The following is a 19,772-nucleotide window of genomic DNA, read 5'->3' on the forward strand; positions in this document are numbered from 1 at the left end:
TCTATCATCTATCTATCTATCTATCATCTATCTATCATCTATCTATGTATCTATCTATCGATTATCTATCTATCTATCTATCTATCTATCTATCTATCTATCTATCTATCTATCTATCTATCTATCAATCTATCATCTCTCTATCTATCTATCTATCTATCATCTATCTATCTATCTATCTATCTATCTATCCATCTATCTATTTATCATCTATCTATCTATCGATTATCTATCATCTATCTATCTATCTATCTATCATCTATCTATCTATCTATCTATCTATCTATCCATTTATCTATTTATCATCTATCTATCTATCATCTATCTATCTATCTATCTATCTATCTATCTATCTATCTATCTATCTATCTATCTATCTATCTATCTATCTTCTATCTATCTATCATCTATCCATCTATCTATCCATCTATTTATCATCTATCTATCTATCTATCTATCTATCTATCTATCTATCATCTATCTATCTATCATCTATCTATCTATCTATCTATCTATCTATCTATCTATCTATCTATCTATCTATCTATCTATCTATCTATCTATCAATCTATCATCTATCTATCTATCATCTATCTATCTATCCATCTATCTATTTATCATCTATCTATCTATCTATCTATCTATCTATCTATCTATCTATCCATCTATCGATTATCTATCATCTATCTATCTATCTATCTATCTATCTATCTATCTATCTATCTATCTATCTATCATCTATCTATCTATCATCTATCTATCTATCCATCTATCTATCTATCCATCTATCTATTTATCATCTATCTATTTATCATCTATCTATCTATCTATATATTTATCATCTATCTATCTATCTATCATCTATCTATCTATCTATGTATCTATCTATGTATCTATCTATGTATCTATCTATCAATCAATCAATCTATCATCTATCTATCTATCTATCTATCTATCTATCTATCATAGATAAACCCCTAAAATAAATGAATACATAACAGCTCTTTTATGTTTATCATTAGTGATGGGTGAATTTGTAGCGAATTTCACTGTTTCGCTTTCCGCAAATAAATTCGTGAAAAAAAAAAACAAAATCCGTCGCGACAAAAGAAAAATTGTTGCACATCAAAATTGCATTTGGTCAAAACAGTCGTGCATATGTAACAAGTCATTCATGTTGCGCGTATGGAAATTGTCACTCACTTCAAAATTGGCGCGTGTCGAAATTATTTTGACAACCATTGACTTCAATTCGATATGCAAATTTTTTCGCCATTTCTCGGTAAATTTCGGCGAAGTGAAACAACACAGATTTGCCCATCACTATTTCTCATTTTTTGCCTAATATTAATCATTTTTTACTAATATAAAGAAATTTATTATTTTAGGGAGTGTTATGACATAGATAATAAAATCTTACCTCCGTTGTCTTTGAGATGAAGGGCTATTTTTGTGTCATCTGAAAAACACAGCAAGTCCAAATGTAAGTGAAAAGAAACAGAGTTCAGCCTCCATATCTGCAAGATTTGATTCAGCCCCTAACAAAAGCTTATTGCTACAGCTGGAGAACTATTTTTATTCCTGCTGATGAACCAAAAATTGATGTTCCTGGCAGTGAGGACCAAGGGTAAAGTGGGCCCTGAGCAAGTCTCCACTTGGGGGGAAACAAGCAGCAGCTCTTACACTATAGGGCCAAGTGGGGAGGCCTCAGGTCTGGACTGGGACTCAAAATAGGCACTGGCATTTCAAGTACACAGAGTCCCAACCAGTCTCCCACCAGCCCATTTAATACTGACTTTCTATGGCATCTTACAGCAGCCCCTCTGGCATTTGCCAGAACTCACAGATTGCCAGTCCGGGCCTGGGAGGCCTTTTATGAATTAATGCGACTGATTTATTACTTTTCCTCTGTAATTTGGGCTCACAGTTTACCTTTAATCATGAAGAAACTAGACATGTGCAAAAAAAATGGTTGACTTACCTTCTGTCGGAAGGCTGCTAGGAAGATGGGATGCCAATTTTGTGGTTGTAGTGAAAGCATATATTGAGGTTGTTGCATGAAGTTCCGTGGTTGCGTGATGTGAAACTCCAGTTGTCTGAAGCAGGTCATCACAAACTGTATCTTTGGACTAAAAATGTAATAGAGTCCCAATGAGCAAGCAGAAAATGTGCAAGTAATTAAAATTTGTTGTTGATTTGTAAAATGATTTGACAAATCAACACCAACAGCCAATGAGACAAGAACCCATCCGTGCCTTTGATATACACCATGGGAATTATGGACAGTCCTCTGCATTTTTTACTGTAAAACATCTACAAAGGCAAGTCACAAATGTATGATGTACAAAACAACTTGTAGGATTATTATTAAACATGTTTTCTTTCACTATTCTTTTTCAGTCCCAATATTGAAACCAAAAATATCACTGGCTACTATTGTTTACAAGGCAAGAGCAAAGTTTACCATGGCTTGCATAACCCCATTGTTAAATCTTTTTGTTGTACAAGTACGGAACCTGTAATCCAGAATGCTCGGGATCCAGGTAACGGATCTTTCTGTAATTTGGACCTTTACACCTTAAGGGGCCCATTAACTTAGTTCGAGTGAAGGAATAGAGGAAACATGGTTCGAATTTCGAATGTTTTTTTTGGCTACTTCGACCATCGGATGGGCTACTTCGACCTTCAACTACGACCTTCAACTTCGAATCGAACGATTCAAACTTAAAATCTCTCGACTATTCGACCATTCGATAGTCGAAGTACTGTCTCTTTAAAAAATACTTTGACCCCCTAATTCGCCACTTAAAACCTACCGAGGCCAATGTTAGCCTATGGGGAAGGTCCCCATAGGCTTCCTAACAATTTTCTGATCGAAGGAATATCCTTCGATTGATGGATTAAAATCCTTTGAATTGTTCAATTCGAAGGATTTAATCGTTCGATCGAAGGATTATTCCTTCGATCGTAGGAATAGCGCAAAATCCTTCGACTTCGATATTCGAAGGATTTTACTTCCACGGTCGAATATCGAGGGTTAATTAACCCTCGATATTTGACCCTAGGTATATCTGCCCCTATGTCTACTAGAAAATCATGTAAACATTAAATAAACCCAATAGGCTGGTTTTGCTTCCAATAAGGATTAATTATATCTTAGTTTGGATCAAGTACAAGGTACTGTTTTATTATTACAGAGAAAAGGGAATTTATTTGAAAACATTTGGATTATTTGGTTAAAATGGAGTATATTAGAGATGACCTTTCTGTAATTCAGAGCTTTCTGGATAACTGGTTTCTGGATAATGGATCCCATACCTGTACTATAACAGATTATAGCCTTCTGATATAAAAATTAAGATGGCATAAGAAAATCCTTTCCATCTTTTAGTTGGAGTATTTACCAAACCCTTGCCACTCACTATACCATAAATATACTATTAAGTAAACATTCTCAGGTAGTGTGCAAAGATATTGCCTGCATAGAACTAAACAAATACGTTTCGAATCTTACGAGGTTCGATATTTCATAACTGACAAAACAAATGAATTATTTCTTTTTTATTTCTATTTCTAGTGTTGCATGAAACTTTCAACAAAATGTTCTCTCTTGTAGTACTGGCAATGGATACAATACTTCTATCTATGCAGTATAGCAGATGCCCAACAACATAAACAGACTTTTTGGGGTCCGGCCTTTTTGAAGGTCGTACATGGGACAATTGCATTTTAAAGGTTCAAATGCAAAACCTATAATTTTAATATTTGTTGTGGAAATTTCAGGAAAACTTTTCCGTTTCAATTCCCGAAACAAACATTTCAACTAAAACAAACTATGAGTAGTTAGCTGGTTTCCACGGTCGTGAAGGACAATCAAAGTAGTCAGAATATAAATTATAAATATAATTACAGTCTGTGGGGATTTAAGTGCCCAACAACATAAACAGAAATGCTTTTAGTATAAAAATATCATATTTACATCAGCATCAAACAGGTGTTTGAAAGGTCTGAATTTTTTAATGTACTGTCAATCTCATTGCACATCTTAATTATTCCAGGTTAGAAAGTAACATTATCTTTCCGCTGCTGCTTCCATTAGTTGTGCTTGGTTTGAAGTGCTCATTTCCAGCTTCCAGTACCAGTATTTGGAAATGCTTATTTTAAAGAATAAAAGCTTGGAGCATGTCTGGCATACAGAACAATTTAAAAAAGAAAAAAAAAAAAAGCATTCACAGAGGACTTATCAAGATCCTACGAATCATTAATTTTTTTTTAGCACTTCCAGTGTCTTATATTTTATGCAAGGAAATGCTTATCAAAACTCAAAAGCTAAAAATGAAAGATAATTAGCCTTAAAACTATTTACTGAAATAAAGTCTGCTAGCTGGAAGAGTCTGTGCAATTTGCTTGGGAAATTACTTCAACTAATATTAATTTGTGTACCTTCAAGCATGCTAACTCCTGTAATCTCTATTTGCTCAGTTTATTTACTTAATCTACTTGGCGTTTTAAGTAAGAATCTCAATGGCTGGAGTAAAGATAGCACATCACTATGAATTCTTTTGCTTAGCAACATAAATAGGGCTTGTTGATTCATACCTCTTCAGCGCAGCCATTTTCTACCCAATCTTGTCGGTGACGGTCAAATCCGCTGGAACACCTTCAAAAATTGTAAAATAGATTTTTGTTAATAAAACTCTTAGGGGCCCATTTACTTAGCTTGAGTGAAGGAATAGAAGAAAAAAAACTTTGAATTTCGAATGATTTTTTTGGCTACTTCGACCTTCGACTACGACTTCGAATCAAACGATTCAAACTAAAAATCGTTTGAATATTCGAACATTCGATAATCGAAGTCTGTCTCTTTAAAAAAAACTTCGACCCCCTACTTCGCCACCTAAAACCTACCGAGGTGCAATGTTAGCCTATGGTGAGGTCCCCATAGACTTCCTAACAATTTATTGGTCGAAGAAAGATCGTTCCATCGATGGATTAAAATCCTTCTAATCGAACAATTCGAAGGATTTAATCGTTCGATTGAACGATTTTTCATTCGATCGAACTACTTGCGGTAAATCCTTCGACTTCGATATTCGACGTCGAAGGATTCGGCAGTTGAATATCGAGGGTTAATTAACCCTCGATATTCGACCCTAGGTAAATCTGCCCCTTAAAGTGGATATTTTTCGAAAAATAGCAATAGAAGCAGGAAAACCACTTGAAACATCAAGGGGCAGATTTATCAAAATCTGAATTTGTGGGGAAAACAACTACACCGGCCCGGGGTTATTCCATTGAGCACCACGGAGCGCTCCTCTTCTGGCTTCTTCAAACTTCAGCAGAAAACTGCCCCGGCCCGGGGCTATTCCATTGTGCACCACGGAGCGATCCTCTTCTGGCTTCTTCACGCGGCTGCGCATGCGCATTAGAGTGAAAAGCCGAACTTTAACTAAAAAGTCGGTTATTTCATTCTACTGCGCATGCGTCTGCCCCAGGAAATTTGAAGAAATAAGAAGTTGGAAGAGGATCGCTCCGTGGTGCTCACTGGTATAACTACGGGCCAGTGCAGTTTTCTGCTGATAGGAGCACCGGCCCGGGGTTTCAGGTAAGTAAATACATTCACTTGGGAGTGCCTAAACATTTGGCACCACCAAGTGCTAAACGACTTTCCTTCTCCTTTAAGAAAAAGCATGACAAAATATTCCTCCATGTATGTTTTCACGGTAAAAAAGTTGCATGCCAGTTAGAAGCTCATTGTCCCAATCATTTTCAATGAGGCTGAAAATCTTGAATGTTTTCAAAAACTGGGAAAATATATAAATACTGCGTTTTTTTCTCGAATCATGAAAAAAACCCAAATAAGAAAGGACAAGGAATAACAATGGATTTTATAACTATATAACTAACTGTCAGAAGGTGGCAGCAATGAAGGGTCTGGAACGGTCAAATGTATACATATCTTAGCTATGTAAGGTAAGGAGTCAAGGAAAGTCACAAAAACCTTTTATTTTCACTATAATGCAGAGAGGTAGAAGCAAATTTATATACATTCATATTTGACTTTTACCACAATTCAAGTTCTTTGGGAGCTGCATTAGCAAACCATTTTTGAATTCAGGTTTTTGAGATTCATTTGAAATTAGGAAGACTCAATGAATCAGATTTCACTGCGCTTGAGCTGTTTTTTTTTTTTTCAGGTTTTTATTCAATCGAGTTTTTGAAACTTTTGGTTTTAATAAACAAGCACACATTAAAGACTGTTGAGCTTTTTTCAAATTAGAAAAAAATACTTGAAATTTTGAGTTTTGATCAGTTGGCTTTCCAGTGTGGGAACTACAGTATCTTAAATTTACTTATTGTTACTTATTTTTGCACCCACTCTAAAACTTCATTTTTATGTGTTTAAGGTTGACACCACTGACCAAATCATAAATCTCATAAAGCAATCCCTTCTTTCTCTCTATAAAATGTTGTTACTTAAATGAGTAGGCCTCACTTACCAAAAGAGACAAAATGCAATAGAAACCGGTAATTACCGGAAATTATCTGCAAAATTATAGCCCACTAAAAGGCTCTGCTACATTTTTGCACCAGTAAGTGAATTATAGTGCAAGAATACACTAAGGGGGTTATTTATCAAAGGTTGAATTTTAGAGATACGTGAGCTTTTTTAAACCTCGAATGAACGCACAACTCAATTGGTTTCTTGTTTAAGAAAAAACTCGAATATAAAAAACTGGAATCAGTGAGTTTGAGTTGCGAATCCTGAAAACTCAAATTGAAAAAAAAACTCGAACATCATGACGGCTATTAACATCTTTAAATGGTTCAAAGGACATCTGCCATTGACTTCTACATGGCCGTGACAAGTTTTAGATGGTGTATTTTTAAATTTAAGATATTTCCAGGGTCAGAGTATAATAAATCTCAAATTGTTTGAGTAAAAAATCAACTCAACCTCTGATAAATAACCTCCTTAACGTTTAGCTGATTGTTAGCAGCCTTACTGTATGAGATATATTAATAATTTATCTGAAAAAACCCAGGTCCCAAGCATTCTGGATAATAGATCTCATTTCAGTATAATAAACTAAAATCAAAACCAAAAGAGGAGCAATTATTCACATATAAACTATAAGAGGCAGAAAATTTGAATTTTAGAATTTACATTTCAAGCTTATTTTAGTGTAATTGGACTAGGGAATCTAAATTTGAATTTTGAAATTTATCATGTTCTGTCCCTTTAAGAATTCAAATTCGACTATTCGCCATCTAAAACCTGCCGAATTGGTGTTTTAGCCTATGAGAGACCTCCAACAATCAATTTGGAGTCATTTGGTCAACTTTTGAAAAAATATTTTTTTTGGTGTGAAAAAACTCGAATCGAATTCGATTCAAATTCAATTCAAGTTTGCAGGTCGATCCTATTTAACCGAATTTAAAAAATTCGATTTTTTTAATAAATTTCAATTGGTAATTTTTTTTTCTTCAAATTTCGAGTTTATGGGAGTTTTTTAAAAACTCCCATGAACTCCAAATTCGACCTTTGATAAATCTGTCCCTTAATGTGTAAGAGCAGGGAAAGTATTTTACAAGGAAGAGGATTTCATTTTGCTATCAAACACAAGCAAAACAGGAATTCTTGTTCCTCCCGCTTATTAGTTCCTTAAGATAATAAAAGCATAAATTTGTGATTTTTTTTTTGTGTTGCTGTTTTCTCTCAAAAACTCTTTCAGTTGAACTGTTAAGTAAAATTGATTTTTGACTCAAAAATAACCTCGAAAACCATTTTTTTTAATGGACAACACAACTCGAACCTTAATAAATCTGCCCCTAACTATTTGAAAAGGAGGAAAAACAATTATAATCTTGTCTCAAAAAAGAAACATATATTAATCTAGTGCATGTGTATACAGCACAAGTGTGACAAATTATAAGTAACTATTAAAAATAAACAATGTGATGACAGTATTCCTTTAAACATAAAAATGTAAAATATACTCATATTCCCTAAGAATATATAAAATAAGTTAATACAAAGTATTCAATGCCATATTTCACACTTTTTTGCAGATTAAAGACTAAATGACTGACACCATGAGAGGGTAAATGCATTGGCTATAGAGACAAAGTTGAAGGAAAGCAATCAAAAAGGTCACTTCTATAATATGGAATTTACCTAGTGTAATACTTTCCTATGAAGCAATCACCAAAGGCTTCTTTGGTGTCAGATTTATTGCCCATTTTAGCTGCGATATACAATTCCTGTCTTACTTCTCCCACAAGTCTATAGCAAGGCGCAGGGAAAAAAACTTTATTGAAATCATTGAAATACAAAATTGTCATTTCGCCATTGTGATTTCTTATTAGTGATGATTTTCTGTATCATTATTATTATAATCTTTCTGTCACTACTAGGCACACTGCATGAGAAAGCGGAAGCAGGGGCTGGCCTGATCTAATATTTGATGAATCTGACACAATAATGTGACGATCCTGTATTTTCTCACATTTATAACAATAATCAGGGGCAGATTTATCAATGGTCGAATTTCGAGTGAACTCCCATGAACTCGAAATTTGGGCAATTTTAAATTTTTAAAAAAATCAAATTTTTCAAATTTGGGTGACTGGAATCGACCTGCAAACTCAAATCGAATTTGAAATGAATTGGTTTTGTGTTTTTCACTGAAAAAAAATAGATTTTCAGGATGTCTCCAAACAACTCCAAATTGATTCTAGGACATCCCCCATAGGCAAAAATAGCAATTTGGCAGGTTTAAAGTGGCGAATAGTTGAATTTGAATTCTTAAATGGCCAGTACGTGATAAATTTCTAATTAGAATTTTTTTAGTGAAATTACACTAAAATAAAAGTGAAAATTAGAATTTTGAATTCTAATTTTCACTTTGACCCTTAATAAATCTTCCCCTTAATGTCATCCTTTTTATGAAATAATTATTGCGTGAAAATTAGTGGGGGCCATTTATGAACACTTGGCAAATTTGCCCATGGGTAGCAACCCATAGCAGCCAATCAGTGATTGGGTTTTTCAGCTGCAGATAGAACAGTCAATGCAACTATGTGAGTGGTTACTTTGGCTTATTGTCTATGAGCAAATGTGGCCAGTGTTGATAAATGACCTTTGTTTCCGTTTGCACTTGCCCCCTAGTTTTTCGTCCTTTCTTACAAAGATGCCAAAGATTCTGGGTGATACCATGGCCTTAATTACTGCACACGCACAGGGCTCTCTCCTCTCTTGATCAAGCACTGCTTGTGGCAATAGTTTTTTTACGAAATGTAGCTGTGCAGAGGAGTAAAGATGGAGGTCACTAGTGGCCTGTTGCTTTATGCACCCTTAGTGCACCATCCCTGATCTACCTCCTCCTTGTACCAGTCTTGATTCAGTTTGTTTGTGACCCAAGGCTGTTTAGAAAACCTTACATGCACTGTACAAAAGCAATTTCCATAATTCTACACAGGGCTTTGTAGTTTAATATAAACCAAATAACCTTTGCTCTCACATAGCTGCTTTAGTAAATAGTGATAATGAGTAAACACGGCTTTCTTAATTAAAGGGATACTGTCATGGGAAAAAAATTTTTTTCAAAATGAATCAGTTAATAGTGCTGCTCCAGTAGAATTCTGCACTGAAATCCATTTCTCAAAAGAGCAAACAGATGTTTTAATATTCAATTTTGAAATCTGACATGGGGCTAGACATTTTGTCAATTTCCCAGCTGCCCCTGGTCATGTGACTTGTGCCTGCACTTTAGGAGAGAAATGCTTTCTGGCAGGCTGCTGTTTTTCGTTCTCAATGTAACTGAATGTGTCTCAGTGGGATGGGTTTTTACTATTGAGTGTTGTCCTTAGATCTACCAGGCAGCTGTTATCTTGTGTTAGGGAGCTGCTATCTGGTTACCTTCCCTTTGTTCTTTTGTTTGGCTGCTGGGGGGGGGGGGAAGGGAGGGGTGATATCACTCTAACTTGCAGTACAGCAGTAAAGAGTGATTGAAGTTTATCAGAGCACAAGTCACATGACTTGGGGCAGCTGGGAAATTGACAATATGTCTAGCCCCATGTCAGATTTCAAAATTGAATATAAAAAAATCTGTTTGCTCTTTTGAGAAACGGATTTCAGTGCAGAATTCTGCTGGAGCAGCACTATTAACTGATTCATTTTGAAAAATTTTTTTTTTCCCATGACAGTATCCCTTTAAGCTCTCAACGTGTATCTAGGCACTAGTAATTAACTTGCTATGCATTATCAAGTCCTTGAGACCCATTCTAATGAATGCTTAGTAGTATTTATATATTCTGACGATCAACACAACATGTTATGTAATGACAGAGTGATAATGAAGACACGACCCTGATTCACAAGGCAATGAAACTTACTTACTTAAAAAAACATCATTTTAGGAGCCAGCATTGATATATTGTAAGCATAAGCCATCCTCATACTGGAAAACCTGAAATTCTTGACTTTTGGTGTTAATGGAACAAAGTACAAGAATTTGAAACTATAAGGGTTGACGTGGAAGATTGTCCACCAGGCTGGTTTTCCAGGAACATCTAGAAGACACATCTTACCCCAGCAAACAGATGGAATTTAAAATTTGAAGAGTTAGTAGGAATAAGAAAAAAAGGTAACTTCTCAAATGTTATTGTTCACACCCCTAAAGCCCTGTACTGTTCACTACTCAGACCCAGACTGAAAGTGCCCACATTGTTCACCTGTTCACCCTCATACAAACTGCTGAAGGGGAACCAGCACTGTGTCACTGTATATAGCACATGCCTGCCCTATGCTCCCTCTGTGTGCCATACTCTGCCTACCTTATGCTCACTGTTTGTACCATACTCTGCCTGCCCTATGCTTCCTGTGTGTGCCATACTCTGCCTGCCCTATGCTCCTTGTGTGCCATACTCTGCCTACCTTATGCTCCCTGTGTGTGCCATACTCTGCCTGACCTATGCTTCATGTGTGCATCATATACTGCCTGCCCTATGCTCCCTGTGTGTGCCTTACTCTGCCTGTCCTATGCTCCCTGTGTGTCCCATACTCTGCTTGCCCTATTCTCCCTGTGTGTGCCATACTCTGCCTGCCCTATGCTTCCTGTATGTGCCATACTCTGCCTGCCCTATGCACCCTGTGTGTGCCATGCTCTGCTTGCCCTATGCTCCCTGTATGTGCCATACTCTGCTTGCCCTATGCTCCCTGTGTGTGCCATACAATGCCTGCCTTATGCTCCCTGTGTGTGCCATACTCTGCTTGCCCTATGCTGCCTGTGTGTGCCATACACTGCCTGTCTTATGCTCCCTGTGTGTGCCTGCCTTATGCTCCCTGTGTGTGCCTGCCTTATGCTCCCTATGTGTGTCATACTCTGCCTGCCTTATGCTCCCTGTGTGTGCCATACTCTGCTTGCCCTATGCTGCCTGTGTGTGCCATACACTGCCTGTCTTATGCTCCCTGTGTGTGCCATACTCTGCCTGTCTTATGCTCCCTGTGTGCGCCATACTCTGGCTGCCTTATGCTCCCTATGTGTGTCATACTCTGCCTGTTCTGCTTTGCATGTGGAAGGTAAATCTGTTGGGGAGGGGGAGTTGTTAGCAATTGGAAATACTTGTTAGGGGGCCCCTAAGGTTTTTCATTATGTACTGGGGTGTTGCTGTTCTATCCACAGGGGCGAGGAAGTATATAGATTTAAGGGTATGTCTTAACATGCCAAATATTTTTTCCCATATGAGTGATGAGTGATATCCCTGCAGTGAGCACTAACCATTTGGTTTTCTGCTATGTTACCACCATTAATGTGGGTATAGTCTTAACATTGTTGTGGTTTTAAAAAGGTGGTCAATACTGGCTTCCATTATCGGCCCTCAACTAGGCTTGAAATATTCCGGCCCTCAGTACCACAGAAGTTGGGCAGCACTGTTCTAGATTATTCTCACCATCTGATTGCTGATTTGGATTGTGTTAAATTATGATACTGAAACTCTTTACAAGGTTTTGCAATTAACTGGTATGAAGCTCCTCAACCCATTTCCCAGTGTTTTTTTTTTACTAAACCGTCTTAATTTATATATTCCTGCCATTCAGTTAAGTGTAAACAGCGCTACTGTACAGTATTTATACACTGACTATTAAAGCCTTTCCTTTTAATTAGTGACATAAACAACGCTTAAGCACAAGGAAGTGCACGGAGTAATGAATTTCAGTACTGAAACGCTGCGATAAAGTTTTATTTAAAAAAGCAATTACCTCCAACAAAATGGAAGTTTTTATTTATTTCCTCTGATTCATAGAAGATGATTGAGAAGAAACAATTATCCAGTATTATAGCAATTACTTGCAAGCATTTGTATGTGTATTTAATACAGGGGGAACAAATTAAAGACAGTTACAAACAAGTCTAAAATATCAAATATAGTCTTAATATCTATGAAGTCTTAATATATTATTATATAGCAACACAAAATGTTATCATTCAAGCATATTACTAATGGCACTAGAATGTGAAGTCACCCCTATTAAAACCTCTAATGCAGAGGAAATGTCCTGCAGGCATAATGGGTTTATTTACAAGAATCAATACACTAGACAACATAACATGAATATATTGAATATAAATCAAGCTCCACAAAAGGGAAACATGCTGATTAAGTCATAATTTTAACAATGCAGAAAGATCACAGCAAGGCTGATGGCATACAGAGCAGAGACTGCTGAAAAGTGCCCCCAATAGTGATGGGAGAATTTATTCACCAGGTGCAAATTCACAGGGAATTTAGGCGTTTCGCCACCGGCGAATAAACCGCAGCAAAAATAAGACGATTCTGATGCCAGCGACATTGACTTTAATGTAATTGGATGAAATAGGCACGTGTCAAATTGTCACCGGCATCAATTTTGACACCTACGAATTGACACCGGCATAAAATTTTTCGCCTTTTTGCGCATTTCGCTGGAAATTCACGATTTTTCCAGCAAAGTGAAACATGACAAATTCGCCCATCACTAACTCCAAACCAAAACTCATGTGAATGGGAACAACTGACAGCATTAGAACTGGCACTTTTCATTAGGAATACAGCTGAAAAGTGGAGACACCAGTGCTGTAGGGTGCTTTCTTTTCAAGCCAATGGCAGGTGCCACAGAACCATAATCCTAAAGTACTGGTCTGAACTTCGCCGGAAAATTTGCGAATTTCGCGCGAAATTTGCAAAACAGCGAAAAATTCACGAAACGGCGTCCATATTTTTCTAACGGCAGCGAATTATTTTTTTTGACGCCAGCAAATTTTTTCGGGCGAATTTTCGCGGCCGTTTCACGAATTTATTCGCTGGTGGCAAATCGCGCAAATTCGCCACGAATTTGCGCCTGGCGAATAAATTCGCCCATCACTGGTCTAAACTAATGCATGCTTTCAATGGTACACAAGCCCTATGGCAAACACATAATTGCTCTCCAAAATGTTACACTTTGCCAAAGTACTTGTAGCTTAACATCCTTGGAAGCTATTACAAATATATAGAGCAAAACAGCCGCCCAGAGTTCCATAGACACTCCTGCGCCAATGGAGTACAGGTGCACGCCTCACGGTTTCTGAAGCATCAGGATCCACAAGTATAAAAAAAAAGTTGAAGCAACAAAACTGTGCTCCATAAAAAAATGTGACTACTGGGAATCCATCTAAATCAGCCCCAAATGGCGCACACATACAGTTTTCCTATATAAATACATATAAGGGATACCGACATTGTCCCTCTTTTGTTTAATAACATGTAAAGCATTTTGAATTCTACCCATACAATTTAGCTTTTTAAGCATTCTGTCTGTTCTCCCTACAAAAGGAGATGATTATAATTAACACAGAGTTTTATAAAACTGATACCATTTCCCAAGGCTCTGTTGCTATTATGTGTGGACAGATTTCACTGTTTGCTCATTCAGGGTATATATTTTACTTACATCTGTCTTTCATGTGTTAGACAGGGCATTTTTGCGAGCAAAGATAAATGGCTTGAAATTGTAATATTTTTCTGCAATTTAGAACATTATTTTTGTGGAATCAAAATGGCATTATGTTCCATGAAGCCTGAAGACTGTTGAATTCCTAACAGATGGTTAGCCCCGAAAAACACATTTTTCATTAAATGTGAATATATCAGTCTAACTCTAGTATGTCTTTTAACAGCAACATACTGCATGAAATCAATTAACAGTAAATTAGTTGGGAACAGTGTCTTTGTCAACCTTCAATACACACAATGATCCATATGGATGAGGATCGTGTTGATTCGACCACCAATATGAACCCAAACCTGGTTGATCCTTGCTCTCAGCTCTATATTTGGATCGTAAAATAGGATTGGAAGGCATTTGCAGTCTGGTTGGCAGTTTGCTACTTGAGTGCCTACTAAAACATTCATTTCTGTACAGTAATTTTGTCTTTTATTATGCTCTGAACATCATCTCAAAACAAGGTCACATAGGCTTCTTCTTGCCATATCTTGAAAACTACATTCATGGCTTTAAAAGTATATGAAGTGCCTTTTATAGGGCTACAGTAAGAGCATTATAAATAAAAACCCCTACCGCCTACCCTACATAGACCCCCCTCCCTTACTCCTCGGTGCAGATTCTGTGCAGAAAAGTTCTTCTTCTCTACGGTCTTCTTCTGGTGCTTCGGCAATTTCCGTCACTTGTGCAGTTGTCGCACACCGGAAGATTGCTCCAACCGTGCATGCGCCGATACGCCAATCTCTTCCCGAAGATTACCAAAGAGAAGAAGATGGTGCCTGTAAACTCTGCTGCACAGAATCTGCACCAAGGGGTAACTAAAGAAGTAGGGGCATTTACACCTAGGCTGGGGGGAGCAGGGCGAGTGGACTATGTAGGGTAGGGTTTTTTTTATAATTAAGGCTTTGGTACTCCTTTAATAGAGTAGGGCCTGAGAAAATGTAGTTGCAGGATCTAGCATGACAAGATATGGTCCTGTTCTAATAAGTGGATAGGCTTACAGGGTGAGAAAAGAATTCAGTTGATTTATAAACTGCATGCAAGGCACATCTAATATATGCAAAGCAGTTATTGTTTCCAGTAGACAAAAAAGTCATTCTAGCCCTATTAATATAGCACTGAAGTAGTAAAGATTTAAGAAAGACTACTATTTATATCAAAAAGTCAACATTAGCTTAAAGGGCATGTAAAGGCAAAAAAATAAAATCCCATTTTTACTTTCTTTAATGAAAAAGAAACCTATCTCCAATATACTTTAATTAAAAAATGTGTACCGTTTTTATAAGAAACCTGACTGTAAGCATTGAAATTCTCCCTTCATTTACTGCTGTGGATAGGAATTGTCAGACGGTCCCTAACTGCTGAGCAGGGAAACAATCATACTTATGAACAGCAGGGGGAGCCCCTGTCTTACTTCCCAGCCATGCAGAACTCAAGCAGCTTTGTTTATGACGATCCCTAAGCAGCACAGACCACACTGAGCATGTGCACAGTCTTAGTCTTGCAAAGATGTTTAACAAAGTTACAAGATGGTGACCCCCTGTAGCCAACTTAGAAAACAAATTATTTGTTTGATTAGGCTTGTGGTGCAGTAAGTTCATGTTTATATTTAGTATACAAAATACAGCATTTCTAGCCTTAGTCTTATTTAGACTTTACATGCCCTTTAAAACAGTAGACTTGCCCTGAATCTCAGAATATCATCGAACGTAACAATTATATATATTCAAGGAAACCATAAAGAAATTGTGAAGTTTTGTTTGGTACCTTCCATTGTACTGTCTGTGACCTCATAAGAAAGGCTTAAATCGTACACAGTTTTTCTTATCAACTAATTCCAGATACCAAACTATAAAAAAAACAAGAAAATGAGGTCAGATGCCGAGAGCAGCGAGTGATTCTTATATTTCAAGTCGTGTAGTCAATTAATTAGTACTTATGTTCTGATCTTCCTGCTCCCGTTATGCTTTATCTCTGTGCTTTCAATAGAACTGCCAATGGTTTGGAGCCACTTGGGAAACGCTTGGCCAGCTCTGCTTGCCTGAAGAACTGTCTTTGTTTGTCATGTTTATTTTCTCATCTGCCCAGCACAATCATCAGTCCTGCAATTGTAAGGTGACTTGCCGGGTAATCAGGGACTCTCTTTCCTCTATCCCTGATTTCAAAGCTCATTATTTTTGCTACTTAGTGAAACATATCAAGCTTGCAGGAACACATTACATCTGAAAGAGCCCATGGCTAACCTATATATTAAAGAAAATCTCCTGCCATGATTACTACTCTATGTAAAAACCGTAGAGTTCTTTTTGAGAAATGACAAGATTAAGACTGTCTGAATTTACATATCCAAATGCACACATTTTCTTTGTAAATGTAAGTCAGCAAAGTGTCAGCTATTTAAAGGCAATAATTGCTTTCTCAGTTTTCTCCTAAATGAGGGAATAGCAGATAGAAATTGTTGTTCAAACTTCCTCTTCTTTATTTCAAAGACAAATACAGGCATGAGACCTGTTATCAAGAATGCTTGGGACCTAGGGTTTTCTGGATAACGGATCTTTCCATGATTTTGGATTTTCATACATTAGTCTACTAGACAGTCACGTCAACATTAAGGGGCCGATTCACTAAATTCGAGTGAAGGATTCGAAGTAAAAAAACTTTGAATTTCGAAGTAATTTTTGGGCTACTTCGACCATCGAATGGGCTACTTCGACCTTCGACTACGACTTCGAATCGAAGGATTTGAACTAAAAATCGTTCGACTATTCGACCATTCAATAGTCGAAGTACTGTCTCTTTAAAAAAAAACTTCAACCCCCTACTTCGGCAGCTAAAAGTTACCGAAGTCAATGTTAGCCTATGGGGAAGGTCCCCATAGGCTTTCCTAAGTTTTTTTGAACGATTCGAAGCATTTTAATCCAACGATCGAAGGAGTATCCTTCGATCGTTGGATTAAAATCCTTCGAATCGTTCGAATCGAAGGAATAATCCTTTGATCGTACGATCGCAGGATTTGAAGTCGAAGGATTTCAATTCCTAGTCGAATATCGAGGGTTAATTAACCCTCGATATTCGACCCTTAATGAATCAGCCCCTAAATAACCCCAATAGGCTGGTTTTGCTTCCAATAAGACTTAATTATATCTTAGTACAATCAAGTACAATCAAGGATCAAGTTACTGCTTTATTATTACAAAGAAAAGGAAAAACATTTTTAAACATTTGGTTAAAACTGAGTCTATGGGAGATGCCCTTTCCATAATTCGGAGCTACCTGGAAAACTGGTGTAAAACTTATGTATAAAGGGTCCCATACCTGTAGCTGGAAAGAATGTTTTGCTTTATGGATGAGCAAAGCAAAGTGGCTGTGCTTTGATGAAACAGGGTTCATCTATAATTATTTCTTTAACACTAGAAAAAAATATTAAATATTAAATCTCTTTTTATTAATATTAATTAATTAAGAACTCTTAGAAGAGTATTCTGAACAATTTTAAATTGATTTGTTTTAATCAATGTACCATAAAATGTCACATAAAAAAGTGATTGTTGATATACATGAAAAGCAAAGCAAAAGCAAATAATTTGATAACTTGATTCCAATCAATCCTTACTGGGTATAGAACGACCCTAGTGGGTTAAATTAATATCTAAATGATTCCTTTAAAGGAGAAGGAAAGGTTAAAACTAAGTAAGCCTTATCAGAAAGGTCCATCTAAATATACCAGTAAACCCCCAAAGTAGTGCTGCTCTGAGTCCTCTGTCAAAAGAAACACTGCATTTCTTTCCTTCTATTGTGTACACATGGGCTTCTCTATCAGACTTCCTGCCTTCAGCTTAAACCTCATTGCCCTGGGCAAGAGCATGCTCAGTTTGCTCCTCTTCCCCACCCCCCTCCCTTCTCTACTGTAATCTGAGCCCAGAGCAGGGAGAGACTCTGGCAGGAAGTGATGTCACACCATGTTAATACTGCAGCTCCTATCCTAAACAAACAGAGAGTTTCTAGAGCTTTTTACTCAGGTATGGTAAAACATTCTACAGAATAAATATAGCATTCTAGCTTGCACTATTGCAGCTAATCTATTGGCAATAAAATGCCTCCGTAGCTTTCCTTCTCCTTTAAATATTAATAATAGTATGGAGATCCAAATGATAGAAAAATCCCTTATCGGGGAAAACGCCAGGTCCCGAGCATTTTGGATAACAGGTCCCATACCTGTAGCATGGTAATTACTGTTTTGATTCCACAATGAAACAGACTAGTTCAGGGCAGAGACACACACTCAGATTCGGGGAGATTAGTCGCCCAACGACAAATTTCCTCTTCTTCAGGGCGACTAATCTCCCTGAACTGCCTACCGCTAGAATCTAAATCGCTGGCGGGATGGCACTTGGAGCGATTCGTTTTCTGAAGTCGCCTGAAGTTTCCTCGTGAGGCAACGTTGGAAAACGAAGCGCACCAATTGCAATTCCGCCGGCAATTTACATTCTAGCTGGCGGAGGCAGTTCGGGAAGATTAGTCACCCCGAAGAAGAGGAGAATTTTCGCAGGGCGACTAATCTCCCCAAATCTAAGTGTGTTTTTCTGCAATAAAAGTGTCACCCGTTTGCTATTGTGAACTAAAACTTAAAGCTTTTCCGTCAGTAATTGGTTACTGAAAGTGATTGGAATCTGTATTTTATAACAGCAGGACAGAAAGCAGTTTGATGTCCAATATCTGTCATACTAGCACTTTTTGTTGATCAGAAAACTGAACTGCTGTAAAAAAATAAAAGCTGAGACAATTACAACAAATTGTTTACATGTTGCTCATCGGTGAGCCCACGAGGAATCCATGCATTGATAAATGCCCCAATTAATGCTGAATAGCTGCTACTTCATCAGTCATTAACCTTCTACTTAATCACATTCATTAAAAGGTATAAAGAATAGTTTTATGTCATATGAATTAAGGGCTATCTGTGAATAGAATCACATCCATAGAGCCTGAAAAATATGCCTTCATACTGGATATTGCTTTAACGTTGCTGCAAACTTTTTTTTCTTCTATACTGTTTTCAAAACTGTCTCCCGTATCAGAGAAGCTCATTAACTCGACTTCCAAACTGTGCAGCGGATCTGGAAGATTCAAATGAGTGGTTTCCCTTTTTCAGAAACGATAGTATAAAGGGTTTTAAGAGGCTTTAGCAGGCAGTCTAATTAATGGTGTATGTTAAATACTGAAAATCAAATCAGGATAAATGACAGATTATGCACACTTTAGAAAACATTAAATAATTACCCCATAGAGACTGTAAAATCAAACAAGCTTATAAATTATGTGATCCAATAAATGAAGGAAAATAAGCATTTGTAAGAGAGAAGATTTAAAAGGCTGGATTGCAAATGATAAATATGCAACATGTAGGGGCAGATTTACATAGGGTCGAATATCGAGGGTTAATTAACCCTCGATATTCGACTGCCGAAGGTAAATCCTTCGACTTCGAATATCGAAGTTGAAGGATTTACTGCAATTAGTTCAATCGTTCAATTGAACGATTAAATCCTTCGAATTGAACGATTCGAAGGATTTTAATCCATCGATCGAACGATTTTTCTACGACAAAAAAAGCCTTCCCCATAGGCTAACATTGCAGCTCGGTAGGTTTTAGGTGGCCAAGTAGGGGGTCGAAGTTTTTTTAAAGAGACAGTACTTCGATGGTCGAATAGTCGAACAATTTTTAGTTCGAATCGTTCGAAGTCGT

At 37.1% G+C, this 19,772-nt stretch overlaps 1 protein-coding gene across 1 annotated transcript in view; it reads right to left on the reverse strand.

Annotated features, from left to right (window-relative positions):
- Positions 1-19,772, reverse strand: part of plxdc2.L (plexin domain containing 2 L homeolog) — a 284,395-nt gene that overhangs the window by 21,232 nt on the left and 243,391 nt on the right. The window contains exons 10-12 of the mRNA XM_018267284.2: positions 4,600-4,660; positions 1,982-2,129; positions 1,421-1,459 (exon numbers count right to left, since the gene is read on the reverse strand). Of these exons, the coding sequence (XP_018122773.1) occupies positions 1,421-1,459; positions 1,982-2,129; positions 4,600-4,660 (248 nt within the window). The remainder of the gene's footprint in view (positions 1-1,420; positions 1,460-1,981; positions 2,130-4,599; positions 4,661-19,772) is intronic.

This window comes from Xenopus laevis, chromosome 6L (assembly GCF_017654675.1).
Source record: "Xenopus laevis strain J_2021 chromosome 6L, Xenopus_laevis_v10.1, whole genome shotgun sequence".
In the NCBI taxonomy this organism is placed as follows: domain Eukaryota; kingdom Metazoa; phylum Chordata; class Amphibia; order Anura; family Pipidae; genus Xenopus; species Xenopus laevis.